At 34.2% G+C, this 22773-nt stretch overlaps 1 protein-coding gene across 1 annotated transcript in view; it reads left to right on the forward strand.

Annotated features, from left to right (window-relative positions):
- LOC150086646 (telomerase reverse transcriptase-like) overlaps nucleotides 1-22773 on the forward strand; it is an 83952-nt gene that overhangs the window by 60413 nt on the left and 766 nt on the right. The window contains exons 14-17 of the mRNA XM_090372216.1: nucleotides 7431-7473; nucleotides 8656-8782; nucleotides 9124-9223; nucleotides 15364-15469. Coding sequence (XP_090228342.1) covers nucleotides 7431-7473; nucleotides 8656-8782; nucleotides 9124-9223; nucleotides 15364-15469 — 376 coding nt within the window. The remainder of the gene's footprint in view (nucleotides 1-7430; nucleotides 7474-8655; nucleotides 8783-9123; nucleotides 9224-15363; nucleotides 15470-22773) is intronic.

Here is a 22773-nt window from a genome sequence, read left to right on the forward strand (position 1 = left end):
CCTACTGTTAATCATGGCAACATTGGCAATTATTTAATCTTTCTTTTGGCACCCCTGTCAGCTTTTAATCTGAGGCAAGAGTCTTGTTTGCCTAGCCCTTGGCAGGCTCTAAAGATACACATATAAAACAGACTATTTTGGTTTATATAGCAATTCATTTTACAAAAAAGCAGTGTTTATAACTTAATTATAGTTTTATAACTATTCTGTCTCCTACCACTTAACCATCCCTTTACCAATAGTAGTAACAGGCCCTTAATGATACATTTTTCCAATTTATACAACAGTAATTCATGTGGGACTGTATTGAAAGCTTTACTAAAATCTAAGTAAATGATGTCAGACTTATTCATTCTATCTAGTTCTTTACTGACTACCTCACAGTAGCTAATTAGAGTAGTCAGACGTGATCTTCTCTTAACAAAGTTATGCTCTGATATAGCTCTGCACCTGTCCAGATGATCTTGTGTTGTATTCTTTGCTAAGGACACTATAATTTTCCGTACTCAACCTAACGGGTCAGCAGTTGCTCATTTTACCCTTTGAGCCTCTGTGAATACAGCAGATGCTTGCACATCTCCATTCTATAGGGGCATGAGAGTATCCTGAATCCAAGGATGCTCTCATTATAACAGCTAAATGTTTGCTTACATCTTTTGCTTATTCCTTCAATACAATTGGATAGGTTCCATCAGCTCCTGCTGGTTTGTTCACTTTTAATTGTAAAAACTTTGCTTGTTAGTCCCTTCTCAGTTATCATAAAATCTTCTGCTGCCTCTCTGTGTTACCAGGCAATACTAGGTGGTAGATGACACTCATCAACTAATGCAATACCACCATTCTGCTTACTGGAGGCTTGAAGTGGTGGAACCCATGTTTAGTTTCCAGAACAAAACTCTGGCAACCCCCTCCCTGTCTCCTCCATCATGCAGTATGATTGATGACTTTTAAGGTTATGATGGACATAATGGTGAGATCCAATCTTCCTTACATTTTAAGGGTACAGCTCTAAAATGGTGTTTGCTGGCTGGCCACTAGCTAGCCCACCAGACCAAACCTATTGGTGACCTCTAAGAGGCTTCTGGATCAACTGGTATGTAACCTTGCTACCTCTACTCTTGAAGATAGTGACTGGAGAGATTCTGAGTGGTGTATATGGTGGGAGGGGGTCATTGTTGAGGCCACATTATGTCAAGGAGCTGGGTATATTCTTGCCATGTGTACGCCATATCCAAAATTTCATTACTTCATACAGCATGTCCTCCTAACCTTTTCTTACTACTGAATAGCCGAGTGGTCAGGAGCGGGAGTGCAGTAGCACACGCTCTTTGAGTAGACCGGGGTTCAAACCCCTGACTGCTGAATATGGTCGATCTGCCAACCCGCAATGGACCCGTGTGGCAGATTATGGTCCATTTCCCTCAGCATGAATTGTTGAGGAGGCTTCCATCCTGCAGTGGGTTGATAATGGCTGTACTTTACCTTTTTACATCATAAATTGTCCAACTAAAGAACAAACTTATCTGAAAAAAGATCTAAACTTCTCAAATACTTCCTCATTCATTTCACAAATATACATGGTCTCAGTTTCAATCTTGATGATGTCCATTTCTGCTTAGTCTACCAAACCTCATGTACTTTTTCTGACAGAATCCCAGTTATTGGTTGATTCAACCACTGCTCATCTCAGTCGTCCAAATTATTCACTGTATGATGCCTTTTGCTTCAAAGGTGGTAATTGTGCATATGTCCGCTCTTATATTCACTGTCAGCGACAGTAATTTCGAATTTCCTCTTTTCAATCTTCTCTGGTTTAAAATCTCTCTACCACATTCTGTCAAATTCATCTGTTGCCTCTATCGTTCTCCCACCTCTGCTAATCACTTGGAACTCTTTGAAACTTTCTCCAGTCCAACTTTTCCAACAATGAGAATTTTCTTTGGTAATTTTAATGTTCACAACTTAAGCTGGCTTCGGTTTTTTAGTCACATGGACCCAACTGGTCAAAATGCTGAGGCTTTAGCAATTACTAATGACCTCACAGAAATTGTTTATTACTTACCAGAATAGCAGACAATCCTAACCACACAAACAACACGCTTGATCTTTTTCTCACAAATGACACTTCTGTGTACACTGTCAAGGTGAGTGGTTCTCTAGGCACTTCAGATCACAACTTGGTGATGGTCTTTTCTCCACTGGAGTCTTTCTCTCATAGTCATTCTTAACCTTATGTTGTTTGGCATTACAAGAATACTAAATGGGATGATCTGCGAGAATACTTTTCCTTGGTCATATTAGTGTTTCCAATCTTATGATGTCAATGTTTTTTTCAGATTGTGTCAGTGAAATTATTCTTGTAAGGATGAAATCCTTTATTCCACACTTCATCGTAAAATTTCATCCTTTATCTAAACCTTGGTTTTCCAATAAATGTACTAAAGCTGTTCAAGATAAGAATGTTGCATATAGCAATTGGCTTGTATCCAAATCTCCTGGTTCATTTTCTGACTACACCAAAGCTCACAACAATTGTAAAGCAGTTATTAATTAATCCAAACTAGATTTTGAACAGGTTAAGAATATAAAACCTGCTTGTGCGTAGCACATATGTCTTGATTAGACCGGGGTTTGAGCCCATGAGCCACCAAATATGGAGGATGCGGAAAGGTCAGGGAATGACCACCGCATAACCCCAGAGCAATACGGCTTTAGTTGCTAATGCTCCTAAAAACCAAAAAATAACAATATAATAATAAAACCTGCTTCTTGTCCAAATGGTAGTCAAGTATTCTTGTCTCTTGCCAAAGCTATTGGCTGCAACTTTTGCCCATCTCTATTCCTACTTCTGTCAAAACCAGGTGATTCTATTGCCACTTCAGACAAAGATAAAGCTGACCTGCTAGCATCCTACTTTTCTTCTAACTTGTGCATTGATGATCTTGGTAAACCACCTCCTACCATTCTCAGTACACTCCATTCAGTACCTCCTGTAATCTTCCGTCAAAAGGATGTCAGAAGGATTTTGAACAATGTTGATACTAAGAAAGATCCAGGTAAGGCGCTGATAGTATTTCATCCACTTGTTCTCAAAACCTGTGCTCCTGAACTTACTCCTGTTCTGTGTCGCCTTTTTTCACTATCTTAATCCAAAGGAGTTTTCCCTTCTGTTTGGAAATTTGCTCATATCTAGCCAGTTCTTAAAAAAAAGGGTGACAGATCCCTCCCATCCAATTATCATCCCATTGCACTTACTCCATGGAAAAGTTTGGTGAAACTCGAGCAGTTGCTCTTGACATTTCAAAGGCTTTTGATTGTGTTTGGCATAAAAAGTCTTCTGAATAAGCTTCCATCTTATGGGGTTTGACAACTGTTTTTTGTAATTGAGTATCCAGTTTTATTTCTGACTGTTCACTGCGAGTGATGATAGATGGTAAATGGCTCTCTATGTACTATCTTCTCCATTAATGCTGGTGTTCCCCAAGGTTCAGTTCTTTTCCTCTTGTATAATAATGACTTTCTTCCACTGACTGGAAATCCAATTCACATTTTTGCCAATGGCAGTACCTTGCATTCCTTCTTCCAGTTTGAGAAACCTTGCCCTGCACAAACATCTTCAACTTCTCGAATATTCACTACCTATTCCTTAAATGCTGATATCCGGGTAATTCTCCATTGTGGCAAAGATAACTTAGTTAATTTCAATCCTTCTAAAACTTAGCTGTCTTATATCTTGCAAAAAGAATTCTGCTCCTATGCTTATCTTAGATTGCACTCTGATTTCTAGGCAAGATCATATATCTCTATTCGGGATTACCCTGACTTCTGTTCTCTCTTGGCATGAGCACATTACAAATATTGCTTCCTATGCGTCTAAAAAACTGGGTTTTCTCTTTTGCTCTTGATGTTACTTTTCTTCCAAATAGCTGTTCACTCTGTAAAAATTGCAGATCTACCCTGCCATGAAATATTGTTCCCACATCTGGGATGGTGCCACAAAACCTCTCTCAGGCTTCTAGATTCAATTCAAAAGCAGTTAATGACTCATCTCTAACAGAGTCCACTCACTGCCTCATAGAGAGTCTATTTCTGCTGATGCCTTTTCTATAGATACTTCCATGGGTACTGTTCTTCTGAATTAGCTTCTATAATTCCTGCTCTTTCTTTCAAAGCAGTCCAAACACGTGCCACAACCATTCAACATCCTTTAATTGCCCAACTTCAAACTCACAGAACCAACTTTTCTTCTTCCTCATTTATCCATTTAACTTCTGTTTTCTTTAACAACCTACCTTCCTACATATTTCTTGAAAATTACAATCTACAGAAATTCAAGTCTAATGTCAACAAATATCTTCTTTCATCTTCTCAACCTTCAACCCAAGCACAATACCAAGTACTATAGATTCTAATACCCCTCATGTTTGGAGTTTTCGTAAAAAAAAAAAATGCAAGAAAGCTTACCTTAAAATTATAGAACCTTGTATGTATGCTGTATTTATATTATTTACAATAACAGCTTATGATACTGTTCATTTTCAAATCACTAAAAACCACTAAATGTATTGTAATCAAGTGTTTGCCTGAATCAAATCTTTTTTAAAATATCCATTTTAGTTTCTAGTTTCCAACGAAAAGTTTTTCTAATAGTTTTATTCACCTTCTTTGCATTATTAACACCAGCTAACTCCCTTGATGTTTTTGAAGCCATTTAAAAAAGAAAAAAGAGAGAGGGAAAGAAGTTAAAACTACCTACACGGTAAACTAAAATCAATCACCGAGACAAAATACACATAAATGATATGTAAACCAATACTAAACTGAAAACAGTATTGCCAAGAGGTGCTAATGAGCACTGTGCAGCTAAAAGCAACTTCCTGTCAGGAAAAAACAGTTTCTAAAGAATTTTATAAACGCCACTTCAAGAAACTCCAGCTTATTAGAACCCCCAAGCTGGCATTCCCTTTTCAATAACACTACTGGGCAGGATAATGTATAAAACGAACCTTTTGTAACATTTTTCACCTATAGCATTGAATGACTGTAGTGTTTTAGAGCTATGGACATAGACAACTTGTGCCAGTGCAAACAGCCAGAAAATTAACACGGTGATTTCAATTACTCATGGACATGAAAAAATAACTTTTGTGACAATAAACAGACTACTTTCAAATTTTACTGTCATCATAAATTGGAAATGCTTTGCAACATTTACAGTTTGGCCAGAAATTCAACTGTTTTCTTACTGGTTAAAAGTCAGTTTAAATCAGAGAACACTCCCTTTGAAGACAAGTACTGTGAATTTCAATTGATAAGAAAATTGATTTGAAGAGCATTAAAAAAATTTTTTGACCTGGCCTTTCAGGCACCCAAACACCAGCTAATCAGTAAATCTTCCCGAGTCATTTGCAGTGAATGGCATTATTCTAGGGGAACAAAGTGGAATTCTAGGGGTGAGTATCAAATAAAACAGCATTATGGTGAATAAGTGAGGAGTGAACCACACTATAGTAGGGGACAACTGTATAGCAAATGCTGAATTTTACAGAGACCACATCTGAAGTTGAGTTTGTAACATTCAGTATAGGCTATACAAGTTCATTAAAATTAAGGTTGTCAGTTTGATTCACATCTTGAAACATAAATGTTTGTAAACATAATCTGTTTGAAAGGTTTCTTTGGAGTTGAGCGTGCAGTGTTTGTCTTTTGATTAAATACATATTTTTAGCAAAAATTTAAGATATTTTCACACAATAGCTGCCGTAAATATCCTTCAGAAATAACTGCTTGATATATGTGTGAATGATGTATCTTATACGTATTTGTTCCTTTAGGTATTCTCAAATATTCTTCACATTTAATATTAGACTTGTCATTTATTTAAAGTGTAACATTATTAAAGCAATAAAAGTTTGTCTTTTACAATTATCATTTTTAGGCACATTAGCATATATGCATACAGTGCCAATTGCCTTCACCTTGTCCATCCATTTGCATGCAATAATTCGACTCAAAGTGGATGGATATTTTGTGAAGTTTTATATTTGACTCTTTTAGAAATATTTGCCAAGTCTTTCCAAATTTCATTAAAATCAGACCAATAGAAATTTGCCTATTCTTTTTTTTTCCCATACATATCACGTAAATTTTTGATATGTACGAATAGAGTTGTTCTAGCTCATCTCCGCACAGGACACAATCATCTTACATACGCATTTATGCTGAGGGCAGATGACTCCTATGTGCGAAAACTGTGGCACCGTTTTAACTATTTGCCACATTGTAACTAAGTGTCCACGTTTTAGACACGAATGTGATTTATATTTTACTGCTTTTAGTCATCTAGCTGAGCATTATACACTCAGATTTTATCTGACAATGACCATGTGGCTGCTGTTTTTAGCTCTTTAAAATCAATTAACTTTTTTACTCGTATTTAAAATTTACCATTTGTTATTTCTTTATTGATATATCTTTTGTACCTGTGTCATTATTTATCTTAACATGGTTACCTAATTTATTAGGTCACCAAAAGCTTAAATTTTTTATATATGACCTAGTTTTGGCACATTATAGCCTTAGCTGCTAATTCACCAATAAAATCCAAAACAAACCAAACCAGATCACTGGCTATTATGTTTGTTTTCATGCACTCACTGAGGAATGAAAGGGCAATATGGTGGATGCATTAGAAATGAAATTTTTATCAGTTCACACACAGATATTTTTTTTTTTTTTATCAGTTTACTAAATACATAAATCAAGAATTATTATTGCTTGCTTATTATATTGATCACATTACTTGCTTATTATATTAATCACAGCAGAAATGTTAAACATATGGTATATTTTAGTTGTTATTAAAATCCAGGAAGAAATAAGTAAATGTATTATGAAAGCATTGACAATATGCTATGATTGTTTAATTTATTAAATCACAATATCTGTATTTGTTGCATTTCACATGCTGTTGGATTACAAAGTATTGAGTGAATATTATGTTTGGAAGCATGTGCAGTAAGGTGAAAACAATCACTTTTATATATTATTAGTTAATCAGTTAGTTAATATTAGTTAATATCTTGTTAATTGATAAGATATTTTTAAGAAATCTAACAATGAAATGTAACATACTGCATATATAAACTAACTTGTTTTGTACTAAAAGGAAGCAGTATTTACTCTCCATTAACACCAAAGCATTAAAATTATCATTTGTTTCATGTTGTTTGTAATATTGTAGTTCTTAGGTTTGTTTGTTTTTTTTTTAAGTGTGTGCTTTGATGTCCATTTTAATTGATTTTACTTAATATCTTCATGTTTGCATGTTGTTTGTAATATAGTATTTTTTTTTTTTTTTTTTGCTTTTGTTTTTTAACTGTGTGCTAAGTTCATTTCAATTTGTTTTACTTAATTTCTTTCTGTTTCAGTTTAACCACATTGCAATGTCCACCACTCATTTTAGATACACAGGTATTCGAAAATATTCTTCATAGGATTCATTTTTTAGCTAATGGAAATTGTGTTAATTTAATATTAATTATATATGTTTTGGCATTAAGTATGAAACTCTGTTTAAAGGCACATTGCAGTATTGTATAAATTGCATTTCACCAAACTTTAAAGAATAAAGATGTATATCCACATACAAATTACCTACGTAATATTGAAGCTAAAGCCTGCCTTTAGATTCAATATTAAGAAAATTAATTATGTATGTATCTACATAATTAATGTACTTTTAGTCTTAATGACAACCACGATTCTTCTTGAAATAACTTCAACCAGTTTACAGTAGTAGGCAGTTGTTGATATTTTGTCACATGCCTTTAAAGCATTTTTAAGCTACACATTTGAAAGGGGAGGGTGTCTTACGTTAGCCATGCCATGATCCAGCATTCAGCCTTATCCGAAGGTGGATTTGGTCAGAACTGTGCCAGCCAACCCTGTAATTCTCAAATCAGATACCTGTGAGCTCGATTTTGTGACTCAGGCCATTATGGTGTTGGTACTTGCAGGATAATTCTCTACTACACTACCCAGATTGTCATAAATTACCACAGTATAGATAATACTGTGGTAATTTTCCAAACTGTCCAAAATATAGGAATTTTTGAACAGTTTTACCATCGTAGCCAAATAAAACATAGTGATAGTGGTTTTGAGCACTGACTGATGATCCCTGTTTCCTCTCCCCCTTCCAGGATCCATCTCCTTTTTAACAATGATGTTGCCACCCCAAAGTGCGAAGCCTAGTCGAACAGCTTTATCCTTTGTAATGTGAAATTTATTTGCACGGCATCACACTAGGTAGCAAATGGATGAATATCCTGGAATTCTTAACTTACTGGAAATGAAGCAAAAGTAGCTCTTTTCAGTAACTTGCATTTTCACATTATAGAGGGAAACCTTTATGACAATAAAGGCCTAATGTTGGTGCCTATAAAAGTATATTTTTAAATATTCATCTTTATTTTATTTAACTTTATTAATTTTATTTGTACTCTAATTTAACAGTGTAGTAATTTAGGATTTTTCAATTTTATAATTAAAAAACCTTAGCTGATAACAAACTTAGTTGAAAGAAAGATTATAAATTAGTACTTTTGTTATTAATTTATTTCAGTTCTTATACTTTTCTTCTTTTTATTTCAGATTAATAAGGAGATCACTGTAGCAAAAAACATTTTTGAAAAGCATCTGCTTTCAGCTTATCGTATGCATGCTGTTCTGAAACAGTGTCCTCCCAAGAGAAGAATGCAGAATCCAAGTTTTATATTGGGTAAAATTAAACTACATGGTGTTTTATTTTTTAATCCATATCAAGCATGAATGTTTGATATGATTATCTCTAAAAATGGGCTACTTTAAGTGAAATTAAAGTCAGTTAACTAAAACTTTGCTGATAAATGTGTATTTAAATCTTAATAAAAAAAAACATTACAAAATTTTTCAACTTAATTTTTTTCAGCAGGTTTTTAACCTTTTTGTGTGCTGAACTGGCAGCATTCCATTTATTCTTTTACTTTTTTATTTTTTATGCCAGTTTTGTTTTCTTTAATGTATCAGCAGCTCTTTCAAATATATATTTAAGTGCTATAAATTTTTTTCACTTATTTTCAGAAATTATTTTAAATTGTGATGATGCCATCTTTAAAAAAGCCAAACATTTTGTCACTGAAGTGGGAATGCACTTTACATTATCCAGAGCTGAAGTCCAATGGTAAGCAGAATCACTTTTTAACAGTAAGGCTGTTGATTTGTATTATATTGCATGAAGAAATTTTAGTTAAGTAACAATTGACTAATTCAAGTAAATTTAGAGCAAAATTTTCAGGCACACAAGAGCACAAAGGTGGACAAAAACCTTGGTTGTGTATGTAGCCAAAGCAAGTTATCTCTTTTCATGCATTTCAGATAAATAGCACACATTTCAAATAAATATTTCCTTTGGGATCAGTGCTTTTTATTTGAAATGCAGGTTCAATAATGAAGCAGCTCATATTGACTTGTGTTACAATATGAGAACGATACATTTTTTAGTAGCAAACTTTACTTTTAACTACTTAAAACTGAGGCTTGGTTCATCCGTGTACAATAATTGCATTTAGCAACTGACTCCTTTAATGAACTTCTTTACTTCCATTTACTATATGTTTGCAGAAAGCATGCATTTCTTGTATGTCGCTATGAGAGGTATAATGACAAAGTAAATGTCAGAGCCTGAGTGTTTATTAGATACGTTTTTCTAACCTTAGGGTTCAAACCAGAGATAGAACTCTGAAAGATTTTTCTTCCCCTCCTCTTTTTTTTTTTTTTTAGTAATAGTAATATTTATAAATGCTATCAAAAATGGTGTCAACTTGAGGCATGAAGTCTATATTCACAGAAGAATTATATTAGAACCAATGAAAGCTAAAGTACTAGATAAATCAAAGATTTCAGAATTCAGTGTGTCACAATAGCAAAGGAAGAGTTCTAGAATGCTAGATTCACTTATTAATACGTGCTTTAGCACACTGTACTTCTGCACAGCATGTGTGCTGATGATCTGCTGCGTGATTTGGGTTTTGTTTTAATATCAAACAGTGATGGCTTTTCCATCTTTAATATAGCATCCTTGTGTACATGTCTAGTTTTTATAAAATGTTTTAGGCCAACTTCTCTAAAAGTTCTCTCTTCTCTATAAAAAGGAACATTAGTTCCATTTCTGAACTAATGTTCTGAACTTTCAAAACTTTTAAAATATAGAAAATTGTCTCTGTTATGAGATGATTTTCAGTGTAGATTTTCTTTAAAAAGTGAATTGGTTCTTTAAAAAGTGAATTACTTTTAAGTTCTGCATCAGGACAATAGGCATAGGACCATCTTTTCTGAGGATAAGTTGGATTTCTTTCAATGTCTTTCAAGTTCAGTGTTTGCTTTCATAAAATTACATTAATTCATCATCATTTTGGCCTTTTTATGCACTGTATACAGTTGAAGTTTTTTTTTTTTTTTTTTCCCCAAACAAAAAATGCCCCCAAACACCCAATCTACACCCAATACTATGTAATTGATCAAAATCAAAAAAAAAATAATAATAATAATTAAAGTACTTAAGAATGATCAAAAAAAGTAAAATGAGGATATCTTCATCCTCTGTTATGTTTTTTTGCAGCTGGCTAGATTTAAACTGCCACTAAAGCACTGGTATTAATATACACAGCAGACTAAACCTTATGTTACCACTGAGTTACCTTCGTATTGCACTATTTTTAACTTTTAAGTGGGCATTCATCATCCACAATTTTTAAATTCTTACATCAGATAGTTTTGAATATAATACCGTTGTTAATTTTTTTTAGAGGAAAACTGTACAATGCAAACTCAAATGTAAAAATATGTTCTGTAAACTGGAGCAATTTCCAAAGGCATCTTCAGTTAGGGCTGTAATTAGACAATCTCAAGTGGAGTGAATAGGGTTTCTACTGTGAGTTATTCCAAGTTTTTTTTTTTGCCCACATAACATTTTTTTTTTTTTTTTTTTTTTTTTTTTTTTTTTTTTTTATTACTCCAAAACAGCCGAAGCCTTACAGAGGAGGAATTTTTCAGCAGCAATATAGTAATCATTCTATTTACAATCTGTACACAATGTCAGGTATCAATATACAATTTCAAATATACAAGGTAATTTACAACATATACAATGCATATCATATGTTACAAGCGATTTGCATTTGAGCAAAGCTGTGGTAACAGAGAAATATTCAGACTCTTCTGTAAGCATATGTAATATGCACATATTACACAGTTCCTGCACTTTGACAGATTAAATGACTGAATGGTTTCTGGTATCGCAACCAATATCCCATATCCATAATAATATTAAAATATCACTTTCGATTATTTTTGAAATATCATTTTCACAACAAAATTGTTGAACTGGGCCATTTACCTAACAGAATTGTTAAAATGATTAACATAACTAATAGAGAATTTTCATAGATTTTTTTTTTTACTAGTTAATAAGTTATATTCATCATGAAAATAAAATGTCACCTTTATAATCATAGTAGCTCTTTTTCTTTTTTTTTTTTTTTAACTTTTTGAATCAAGTTGTTACACAGGGTCATTTTCATCATATGAGAACTTTTAAAAATAAATAGCACACCCACCAGCGGGCAACTTTCATAACATTTTTACCTTATACAATTTGTGAACATAAGTGCAGTTTTAACTGTTTCTTTTGAAGTGCTATAACATGGCTGGAATTAGGTATTTCTAATTGATTTTTTTATTGATCAGTATTACTATAAGCTTTATAGAACAAACAAGAACAAACACTACAACATAACACAAAAGTTTCGGATTAATTGTGAGTTGCTCCATTCCTGTGAACACGATGCCCGAAAAGTTCTAGTCCGACTTAAGGAATGTAGAGAATAATCCCCCCCCATATCCAATTTTATTAGACCCCTAAATTAAACTCTAAAGTCCAGCTATAGGACCAAAAGAAATAATTGGTCCATATTTATTAAACAGTTTAGACCTCAAAACCTAATTTTATGCCAATCCAAGTAATGGTTTCCATGCTGCCAGAAGTATGGTGTTTGTAGACAGCAGTCATGAGCGCTCATTGTTGAGACCGCACGGTCTGAACACTACGGTTCTGACAGTGGGGAAGATGTCCCACGTGCTTTAATCCCTGTTGATTTATAATATAAGCTTTATGAAAATGAAATACTTTATTTGTAATTATAGTTGTTAAATCAGTTTTTGAAAAAAGAACTTTTCAAGTATTTATATTGTGGCCCACATATATACATTTTCATTAATTCTTTTTTTAGAAAAGAATTCCTAGTACTGTTAGCATTGCAAATATAAAATTTCTTATTCATAACTTCAATAGTCTTTATTTTATTATTTTTTTGCAAAATAATCCCACGTTATTTTTTCAAAAAAATTAATTTATCACACTCCCATGAAATACCTTTTGGAGGCTGATGAAGAAAACACAAATTAAAACAGTTCCTTGTATAGCAGACTCTCGATTTACTGGGATTGGATTAACCGGGACACTTTAAGACTTCAAAAAAAAAAAAAAAAATCAACCAAAAATCATAAAATTCAAGTAATATCTGGAATATGTATGAACAGATATTTTGCAAGTCGTAAATAAGCGACAATGACAAGAAGCGGCGTTTATAAGTCATCATTAGGAGATTAGTGTACCTATTATCTTGCAATTCCCACTCAAAAAAAAAAAAAACAAAACAACCAAATGTTGTTTGATTTAGTGCGTCGCATCAATTGTTGTGTTCCATCGCACCGCAAAGTACAAATTTTGTTTCGTTATTTATGTCAGAGATGTTGGAATTTTTTTAATAGTAACTTCTTTTTTTTTTTTTTTTAGAAATCGCAAAAATGATGGGCAAATGCAAGAGTTTACTTTCAATTAAACAAAAACTTGAAATTGGTAAAAATTTTGAAAACGGTGCATCCATTAAATCTCTAATGAACCATTATAATGTTGGTGACCAAACCATACGCGAAATTGTACTATTCGATTTAAAATCGACATCACAAAACATAAATGCGTGTCCAATACGCACTACTCGCGTATTGGATACCTGAGTAGTGCGTGGTAAATTTTTTCATTTTTTATCTATTGCCATACATTTTACGTACATTTCTGAACATTTTTTGATACAGTAAGTCCCCGACTTATGTAGATTTGGACTTGTATGACTGAAGCTTTCAGTGAAGGGGACACACATTTCATCATAATAACGTAAAAACCCACAGAATTCCAGCTATCGGTACTATAGCAAATGCAATAAGATCGAGTTTACTACCCGTTTATAATTGGTTACACTACAGACAAGCCCAATAACCCGGAAAGTGCAAATTGTTTTTATTGTTTTTTGGCAGTGACCTCCAGAAATGTGCTTTAGTAAAATGTGAGCTCGCATGGGGTGATAACCTTGTTCTTTACAGAAAATTTAATTTTGACTGTTATCATGGTGCCGACTAAGAGAATAAGTGACAGTGAGTACTAGTAAATTTATCAAGAAAAGGAAAGCGATAGAGTCGGATCAGAAAATTAAAATAGTAACGATATATGAAAATGGCCAAACATTAATGAGTATCGCACGGAATTCAGATTTGTCAGTGGCAACAGTGAACACAATAAAGGAGAAAGAGAGAATACGAGAAGCGGCGAATCGATCAGCACCAATGAAGGTCAACTATAATAACCAAGACTACGAAATATATATCAGTTTTTACAGTACAATAACATGCATTTTTTCTTCCTTTTTTGTTTTCTTTTCTTATGTACCACTCCGGCTACTTCACCGCTGTCCCCACAAAGTTTTTAATTGAATTAATTAAAAATATATAACTATTTTTCTTCATTCTTCTGAGGACATTGTGGTTTTTGTAATTTTGGCATATTAGGGATATAGCAGCAATATTTTATTAATCATTCCAGAGTTACGTAAAACTTGGCTTACATAAGAAGTCCTGAAACGTATCTCTTACGTATGTCGGGGACTTACTGTATTTTTCGATTAACTGGGAATTTCTTTTTACCATCCATCCCGAAAAATCGAGAATCTACTGTGTTTATTTCCTTTACATACTCTCTACGGGGGAACTGAGAGCAGAAGACTTATTTATATTTTGATTTATTTTTGATATGAAGTTTTGTAAAAATAAAAACTCTGTACAAATTCTTTCAAATATTAATTTCTTTTTATTTTGACTTGATTTTCCAACATTAGAGTAAACTTATTGTAAAAAATCAAACCAGAATTTTTTTTAAATTGAAAAAAAAATAAATAATAAATAAATAATAATAATAATTTGTTGTTACTTCTGTTGTTTCGAAACAATAATGTCCTCAACATCTATTAATGTATCACTTATAATTCCATCAACTTATGGATCTGAATTCCAGATCCACAAATTGATGGATTTCAGCATATGCAAGACAAAATCAGATAACAGTAGCCGCTGACAGGTGCAGTGTCCTGTTCTAGTTTTCAAAACTATTTTCTTGCTGCCATGCATTAAACTGTCTAATATTAGTTACAAACGCAAATAAGAGATGGGTACATACTGGGAAAATTTCGGGCAGTTCATACATACAAATGTATCTGAAATGCGCTTGAAATTACCTTGAGAAACAAATATCCTTATAGACCTCATCAAGGTCTATAAGACTCTGAATGAATAAAGGGTGGCATTAAATTTTCACTGTTATGAATGATTCAGGAACTAGGAACCATAAATTAATATTACAGGGGAAGAGGTTTAGAGTTGATTGTAGGAAGTTTTAATTAGCGAGTTATTAATTACTGAAATAAGTTGCCTCTGTAGGTAGTTGGGGAAATTCAGAGTTCAGTTGAATAAGTATTACATGAGGAGATACATAAGTACATAGTTTATACTTTATTTAATTATTTACTTTATCTTTTGTATTTTTATTACTATTTATTTAGTTCATTTTATTTTATTATGTAATTTTTTATTCTTATTTTTTAACTGGTGCAGCAAAAGCCTGTAGCTTCCTTGTATCATATAGCTAATACTAATTAATTTTCATAGTTTAATATTGTGGGAAGAAACTTGATGGCACACACACACACCATTGCTGTAGTTACCAGTGCCCTAAATTCAAAAACAAAACAAGCTTATGCTATCAATTTTCTTTCCATAGTTTTGTTAAATTTTCATATGATATCTTGAATTTATCTTAGAATAAATGGAGTTGCAATGTTCTATTTAATCAAAATTAGTGCTATTTATCTTTAAAACTATTGCCTACTTATATATTATAAGTATAACTGGTTATACCAAGTCTTTCTATATTTTCAGGATCTGCTTAATGGCCTTTAAGATCAAGCTCTCTCGACATACTTCTATGTATAAAGTTTTATTGAAACTTATTAATCATCAGATTTATATACTTTGTAAAAAACTGGTAAGCTTTCTTATGTTCAGCGGAAATTTTTGCCTCTCTGCAAAATCAAAATACAGTTTTCTTTTCCATATTCCTGCCCATTTAGAAATATTGTAAAAATCTGTAGCTCCACTTAAAAGATTTATCTTTAGACTTTTAAGCTTTCTATAAGTGATATCAAGCTCTCATGCAGTGTCATCACCTGTAGTTGCCTTGACATTACACTGTTCATGAATGGCACTTCTTTTGTAAATATTATCATTATTTATTTGTATAAATAATGATAAGCTGTTTCAGTAGTATTAGCATCCAAGTGCAGATAGTCACCTTAATGAAAACTGTTTTGCCAAGTTTGTATTGTCTCAAAGAACACTTGCAAATTGCCTTTTAGCTCGGCTTCAGTTTGAATAACTTTATTGTGTTCAATACTACCTTTGCTGTAAAGTTAAAAAAAAAAAAAAAAAAAAAAAAAAACTCATTACCACAAATACCATTTTAATGAAAATTTCACTATAAAAAAATATTTCCAGGTCATAAACTTTATAGCTGCTTCATAAGTCTCATTTCAGTAAAATTTTCTGATAAGAAATCAAAACTTTATATTAAAATCATGGATGATCGGAGCAAAATAAACAAATATCAGTTTAGTTTTACTAGTGATATCCATAACTCATCACCTAGAACACTGCATTGAGCAAATGTCATGTGTTACTGCTAAGGAAGAAATAAAAAATTTAAACTTCAATTGCTTGAAAAAAAATTTAAGATTTGAAGGATATAGCAAATTATTTAAGTATCATATAATTTGCTTTCCACATTCCTTAATGATCATGCTCAAATGAGTGTAATCAATTGGTACTGCTCTATATAGACTGTTATTAGTAGTGTCCCTCAGGATTTGGTGTTGGGCCCATTGTTGTTTTGTATATTTATCAATATATTGATGAATGTATATCAAAGTTTGTAGATGATACAAAGGTTGACAGGATTGTTAATAACAATAATGGCAGTATGCTGCTGCAACAGGATTTGGAAAAGTTGGGTAGATGGGCTGAGAAGTGGCAACTGAAGTTTAACATTGACAAATGCAAATGCTACGTATGGGTAGCAGTAACCCCAGAGAAATGTACCAACTATGTGGTATTACACTCAGGGTAGTGGAGAATGAAAGAGACCTTGTGGTAACTGTGCAGTCAGATATGAAGTTTTCTGAGCAGTTCAGACAGGCTGCCAGAGTACGAAATGGAGTCTTGTCAATGATATACAGGAATATTTCTGTCAGGAATAAGGAGATGATTATTCCCTTGTATAAGGCAATGGTCAGGCCACACCTTGAGTACTGTATACAGGTCTGGAGGCCTCATTTCAAGAAGAATGTAGAGCTCCTGGAACGAGTACAGAGAAAGGCAACAAGATTAGTGAATGGAACAGAGGGTTGCTCTTACGAAGAAAGGCTTAAGTTTTGCAAATTAGTGTCTGGAGACTAGGCACCGGCGAGGTGATCTGATAGAGGTATATAGAGGATAAAGCCTTGAATGGTTTGAGCATGCTCAATGCCGATGGGATACTTCTTCTTGCTCAGAATAATCACCTGAGAGGGCATAAATTCAAATTGAGGAAAGACAGATGTAGGATAGATGTGTGGAAATTTGTCTTTAGCCAGCGGGTAGTTGGTTGGTGGAACAGACTTTTATCCCTTGTCGTGGAAGTTGATAGCCTAAATAAATTTAAGGCTCAGCTGGACAGGTATTTCGAACGAATGGAGGGGTGAAATGGGAGTGGGTTTGTTTTTTGGCTGATGCTGTATAAACTTGCTTTCTTGCATCATGTGCCTCTGCTAATGCTAATATGATATCAAAATTATTTTTTGCATTCAGTTCCTTTGTAACCACATCATAGTATCTAATCAAATTGGTCAGACAAGACTTTCCCTTAACAAACCCATGCTTTGTCCGAACTATAACTTAAGTCTTGTCTAGATGATTCTGCAGTCAGTGCCAGTCCCAGGCTGTTTTGCATCCTAGGCAAGGCTAATGACTTGCACCCCCAAAAAAAATTTGCAACTTCAATTTTCAAAAACAGGTATCTTGTAGAAAAAATAAAAAGCAGAAAACTTGAAACTGCTAAATTTATTTTAAATTATAAGAAATATCTTTCTCAAATACAAAAGAAAAATGTTTTAGCACACAAATCATTTGGAATAATCTTGAATTGTGATTTTAAAATTTAAGTCTCTTAAAAGTTTCAATTTCAGGCACATCAAAATCTCACTTTGCAAGCCTTGGCAAATTTTCCTTGGCAAATTTTGTCACCAATTTCTTCAGGTCAAGTGCTGTGAAGCCTGGGCATGTTCAACTGATATTACCTTCAACAATAAAATTCTTCGAAATATAAAATAAAAGTCAAATATTATCAGAAATTTATAAGATATAACACAAATTACATGAATATTACACAAACATGCTGTTACTCGTTCGATGACAGCATGGCGTAATGCAGTGGTTTTCAACTGGGGTGCCACAACAACATTCCAGGGGTGCCATATAATTTGGGTTTAAGTTACTTAAACTTATTATATATTTTTTTAATTTATGTTTATTTCCTTATAAAAAGGTGTACAGTATCTTTTTAATTTTGTGGTGATCTATAATTGAAGTTTACTTATTACCTCTATATAAAGAATAAAATTATTATATAACTATCGCATAACATATATATTTTTTAATATTTTTTACACACACACACACACACACACACACACACACACACACACACACACACACACAGAGAATCGGATCTAACAGGCAGAAAATTGAGTAGGGGTGCCGTTATTAAAAAAAGGTTGAAAACTACTGACGTAAGTAACGTATCCAGCTGTAAACAACACACGTTGCCAAATAAGAAGAATAACAGATTTTTTTCATACCCAAAAAATCACAAAATTTCAAGAAGTAAAATAAACATATAAAAAGGATAAAGAAAAAAAAAACAGTATATAGAATTTTTTTATAAGACTTTATGATTAATTATAATTCCTAGAACTCTTGTGATATTTATCTTAAATTAAAAAATATAAATTTTCAGTTTCATTTTTTACATGGGTTAAAAAAACTAATCTCTATAAAACTTTGTCCCCCTCAAAGGTCAGTACTGTGCCCCTCTGAGATCTGCACCCTAGGCGGCTACCTACTTGGCCTAATGATAGCACCAGCCCTGCCTGCAGTGCTTCTTTGACCAGTGCCTCGATTAATTTCCCCGGAACAGAAGTTAAACTCACAGGTCTATAATTACTTATGTCAGCCTTTGATCCTCCTTTGTGAATCGGGGTCACATTTGCACATCTCCAGTCTATGGGTACCTCCCCTGAGTCCAAAGAAGCTGTCATAATTATGGCTAAGGGTTTGCTTATTTCCTTTGCTGCCTCCTTTAATATAACTGGATAGATCCCATCCACCCCGGGTGCCTTTTTTATGTTTATCCTCAATTTCTCCTCTACTTCCCTCTCAGTTATTACAAAATCACTTAGCTCACTGCCAGAGTTTACTTTACCTCTGGCAATCCCCTTTATGAATAACTCCTCAGGTGTGAATGTAGATGCAAAAGATTTGTTTAGTTTGTTAGCCACCTGAGCAGGATCCTCAACTGTTGAACCATCAATATCCAGTGGACCAATCTGATTCATCCCTTTCCTTTTAGAGTTTACATAGGTAAAGAACTCTTTTCTGTTTTTCTTTGCATCCTTTGCCAAGGATTTCTCATAATCTGCCTTTACATGCCTAATCTCCTTTGTGACTTGGTTACACACCAGCTTATATCTATCATAGGCTTCCATGTCACCTATTCATTTATATGTATCCCATGTATTTTTCTTCTCTGCCATATGTCTCATTAGTTAATCTGACATCCATTTAGGCCTAAACCTTGAACAATATTTCTTTGGTATGTAAAGCCTAGTAGCTTCCAAGATAAGTTCTTTGAATGCTTCCCATTTTGAATTTGCTGTTGATAACGTCATCAGTTGGTCCCACTGTATAGAATTTAAATACTCTCTCAGACCATCATAGTCGCCTTTACGAAAGCAAAAACCCTTCCCTTTACCCCTAATGGTAGTTACCTCTTTGAGTAAATCCCACTTCAGCACACGGTGATCACTGCCACCTAGTGGTTCCTGTATCTGCAGATTCTTAATGCATGAAGAATCACTACTGATAATCAAATCAAGAGTATTACTTCCTCTAGTTGCCTCCCGAACATGCTGACGTAGAAAATAATCATCCAATAAATCCACAAAAGCCTTGCTAGTGTGTGAGTGACCAATCCACAAATTCCAGTCAATATCTGGGAAATTAAAATCCCCCATTATAAGACTCTGATTTACTGGCCTACTATTTCCCTGTACAGTTTCTTATTATACTCATCAGAGTCATTAGGCCTATAGCACACTCCTACTCTCAATTTTGATCTCCCAATGCTTATGTCACACCAAACTGACTCGATACTGCACTGTCCAGCAATGTCGACTGGCTTCACTTCCTTGGATTTTGTGTGTTTCTTAACTAATAGCATAACCCCTCCTCCCTTCCTCTCCTGTCTATCCTTTCTGTACACATTGTACTCCCCAAATTGCAGCTAGGCGCATTATAGCCTAAGCTGCTCTTGCGTCAATAGCTTTCAAATAATAACATAACAACAACTCCCCAAATTGCAGTTCTGCATTCCTTATATCTGTGTGACACCACGTCTCTGATATCCCAACAATATCTGCCTTTGATGTTTTGAGGAATACCTCAAATCCATCAAATTTATTTACCAAACTCCTAGCATTGGTGTACATGCAAGTATAGATGCACCTGTTCCTATTCTTAGCTACCCTAACACAACCCATGTGTTTGCTTGTACCGCAATGACTCCCAGCAGTCTCTGAAATATCCTGCATCTTGTTTTCCAGGCTTCTGCTCATTCCAATAGAAGCAGTGCAAGAATCACTTTCACCTCTGCCAGTGGCTACTGTTAATCTATTAGTCCTTGTATCCCCCAAGCTAGCAGTTTTCCGACCCACCTAAAACTACCTCGATAGCATCAGCAAATATTCTTACACCCTTTCTATTTAAGTGTATCCCATCCCTGTAGAAGCAGTCTCTCCTGTTAACAAGTACAGACCAGGCTGAAAAAAATTCTACTCCTTGACCCTTGCACAATCTTTCCAGGGCTGAATCGATCGACAAGGCTCTCATCATATACTCCCTCCTATCGTGTCTGGGCAGAATTGCAGACACTTTCAAATTCAACCCTAATTCACGGCTTTTTTTCAACATTTACCTGTACTTGTTAAGTAATTCCGCTAGTCTCCTACTCTTAATATCATTAGCGCCAACGTGTACAACTATATCACCTTTTGTGCCCTTAAAAGATGATATCCGCTCTACAACGTCATCAACTTTTGCCCCTGGCAGAGATACCCTGGTCCTGTTCCACCTATCCTTTTTACAAAGCATGTTCCCCGTTTCCCTGACAGTAGAGTCACCAACTACTACTAGTTCCTGTGGGACCAGCACATTCTGCCTTGTGGGTTGCTGCTGTGTTGCAGGATGATCAAGTGCAAGCTCTGGCGTTGATGTGGGCAGCTGAGAGCTTGATGGGCCCCTCAATTTAGTTCCTTCGAGGGCATCCACCCTGTCCTTCAAGCTCTCATATAGGCCCATAACAACACTGAGTTGTCGCCTGATTTCCTTACACTCCTTACAGCATTCTTTGAATGCTTCCCATTTAGAATCTGCTGTTGGTAACATCATCAATTGGTCCCACTGTACAGAATTTAAAAACTGTCAGACCACTGTAGTCACCTTTACGAAAGCAAAAACCCTTCCATTTACTCCTGATGGTAGTTACCTCTTTGAGTAAATCGCACAGTGGCATTATAATGAAGTATCCTTGTGTGAGTTACAGAAAATCTGGTGACTTTAAGCATACTGGCACCTTTCATTAAAAATCTCACAGTTAAAAATATAAAAAAATTGAATGGTGTATGTTGATACCTGCAAGTCTGTAATAATATGAAATTCCATTCCTGTACTTCTCTTTTCCCCATCCCTGAAGAGAAGGTGGGGGAAATGTGCAATTGAAATAAAATAAAAAAATCCTTAAGCCATTATGAGACCACTGATCTAGAAACGTTCCCAAAGGCAGCCCACTTTTTATGCTAAAAAAGAAAGGATTAGAATTAATCCAATTTGCCTTTGGTTCAGTCTGAAATCAAACATTGTAAATTGTGCTATTCAGTTGCATTAATGTGTAAAAAAAAGTCAAACAAATTAATCTATTAATATGTGAACATTTAACAATAAGCTGCATCTACTGTACTGTATTTCTGAAGTCAGAGTTCGTTATTTTATATATGTTATAAAACGGCAGCAAAACTTATTTGAATGGTAATAGTTCTTTTAAAAAACTAGAAAAATAAATAAATAAATAAATATTTATTGCCGAAGTTATGCGTACTAACAGTGAAGCACATATATGAAGGCCAAGTTCCCTCCGCAGCTGAAAAAATGCCAGGGAATTGACATAATAGATTGATTTCAAATCTAATGAATATAATAAATATTCATTAGATTGAAATATCTGTACAATGAAATTTCATTCTTGTGAGACCTTCATTGTAACGTGATTTTACCATATGCCATTTCATTATGTATAAGTATAGTGCGTAAGCATCAATAATACATAGCCAAATCTGAATGAACAGAATATTAGCGAATCGTTTTAAGTTATATCTCATATTGTGAATACCTTCACGAGTTGCCATGATATTGCACTACTTCGAATAAGTAACGCTTCACCTGAGAAGACTAATGTTACTTATTCTCAGATGGATAAGGTCATGTATTATTGATGCTTTCGCACTATACTTATACATAGTCTAGACTTTTCCATAGCTTGAGGCTTACGCCCTAAACACTTTATAGTCTAAATACATCATACACCATCAGGCATCTCTCATGTTGTGGAGTTATTCTTCATAACTGTTTTGCCATCATTGCATCACTTGGGTACCTACCCACTCACCGAAGAAGGGCCAAATAGCCCTGAAACGGCACCAGGGGGAGCCTGATGATGTCCGGAGTTTCCAAGAATAGGTAACAACAGCCTTCTCCACTGGGGAAGCATTGCCTATTTGAGGAGTTTGAGTTTTTGAGTGGTGTGTGTTGAAGGAGTTACTGTCCCTTTCCCTCTACCTTTTTGCTTTTCTAAGTCTAAATAGGGACAAGTGGATAGTTGAGTTATTATCCCACACATATACAAAAATAGCCCTGAAACGGCACCAG

Source organism: Mastigoproctus giganteus, chromosome 4, assembly GCF_048544385.1.
Source record: "Mastigoproctus giganteus isolate SK-2022 chromosome 4, ASM4854438v1, whole genome shotgun sequence".
NCBI classification, from domain to species: domain Eukaryota; kingdom Metazoa; phylum Arthropoda; class Arachnida; order Uropygi; family Thelyphonidae; genus Mastigoproctus; species Mastigoproctus giganteus.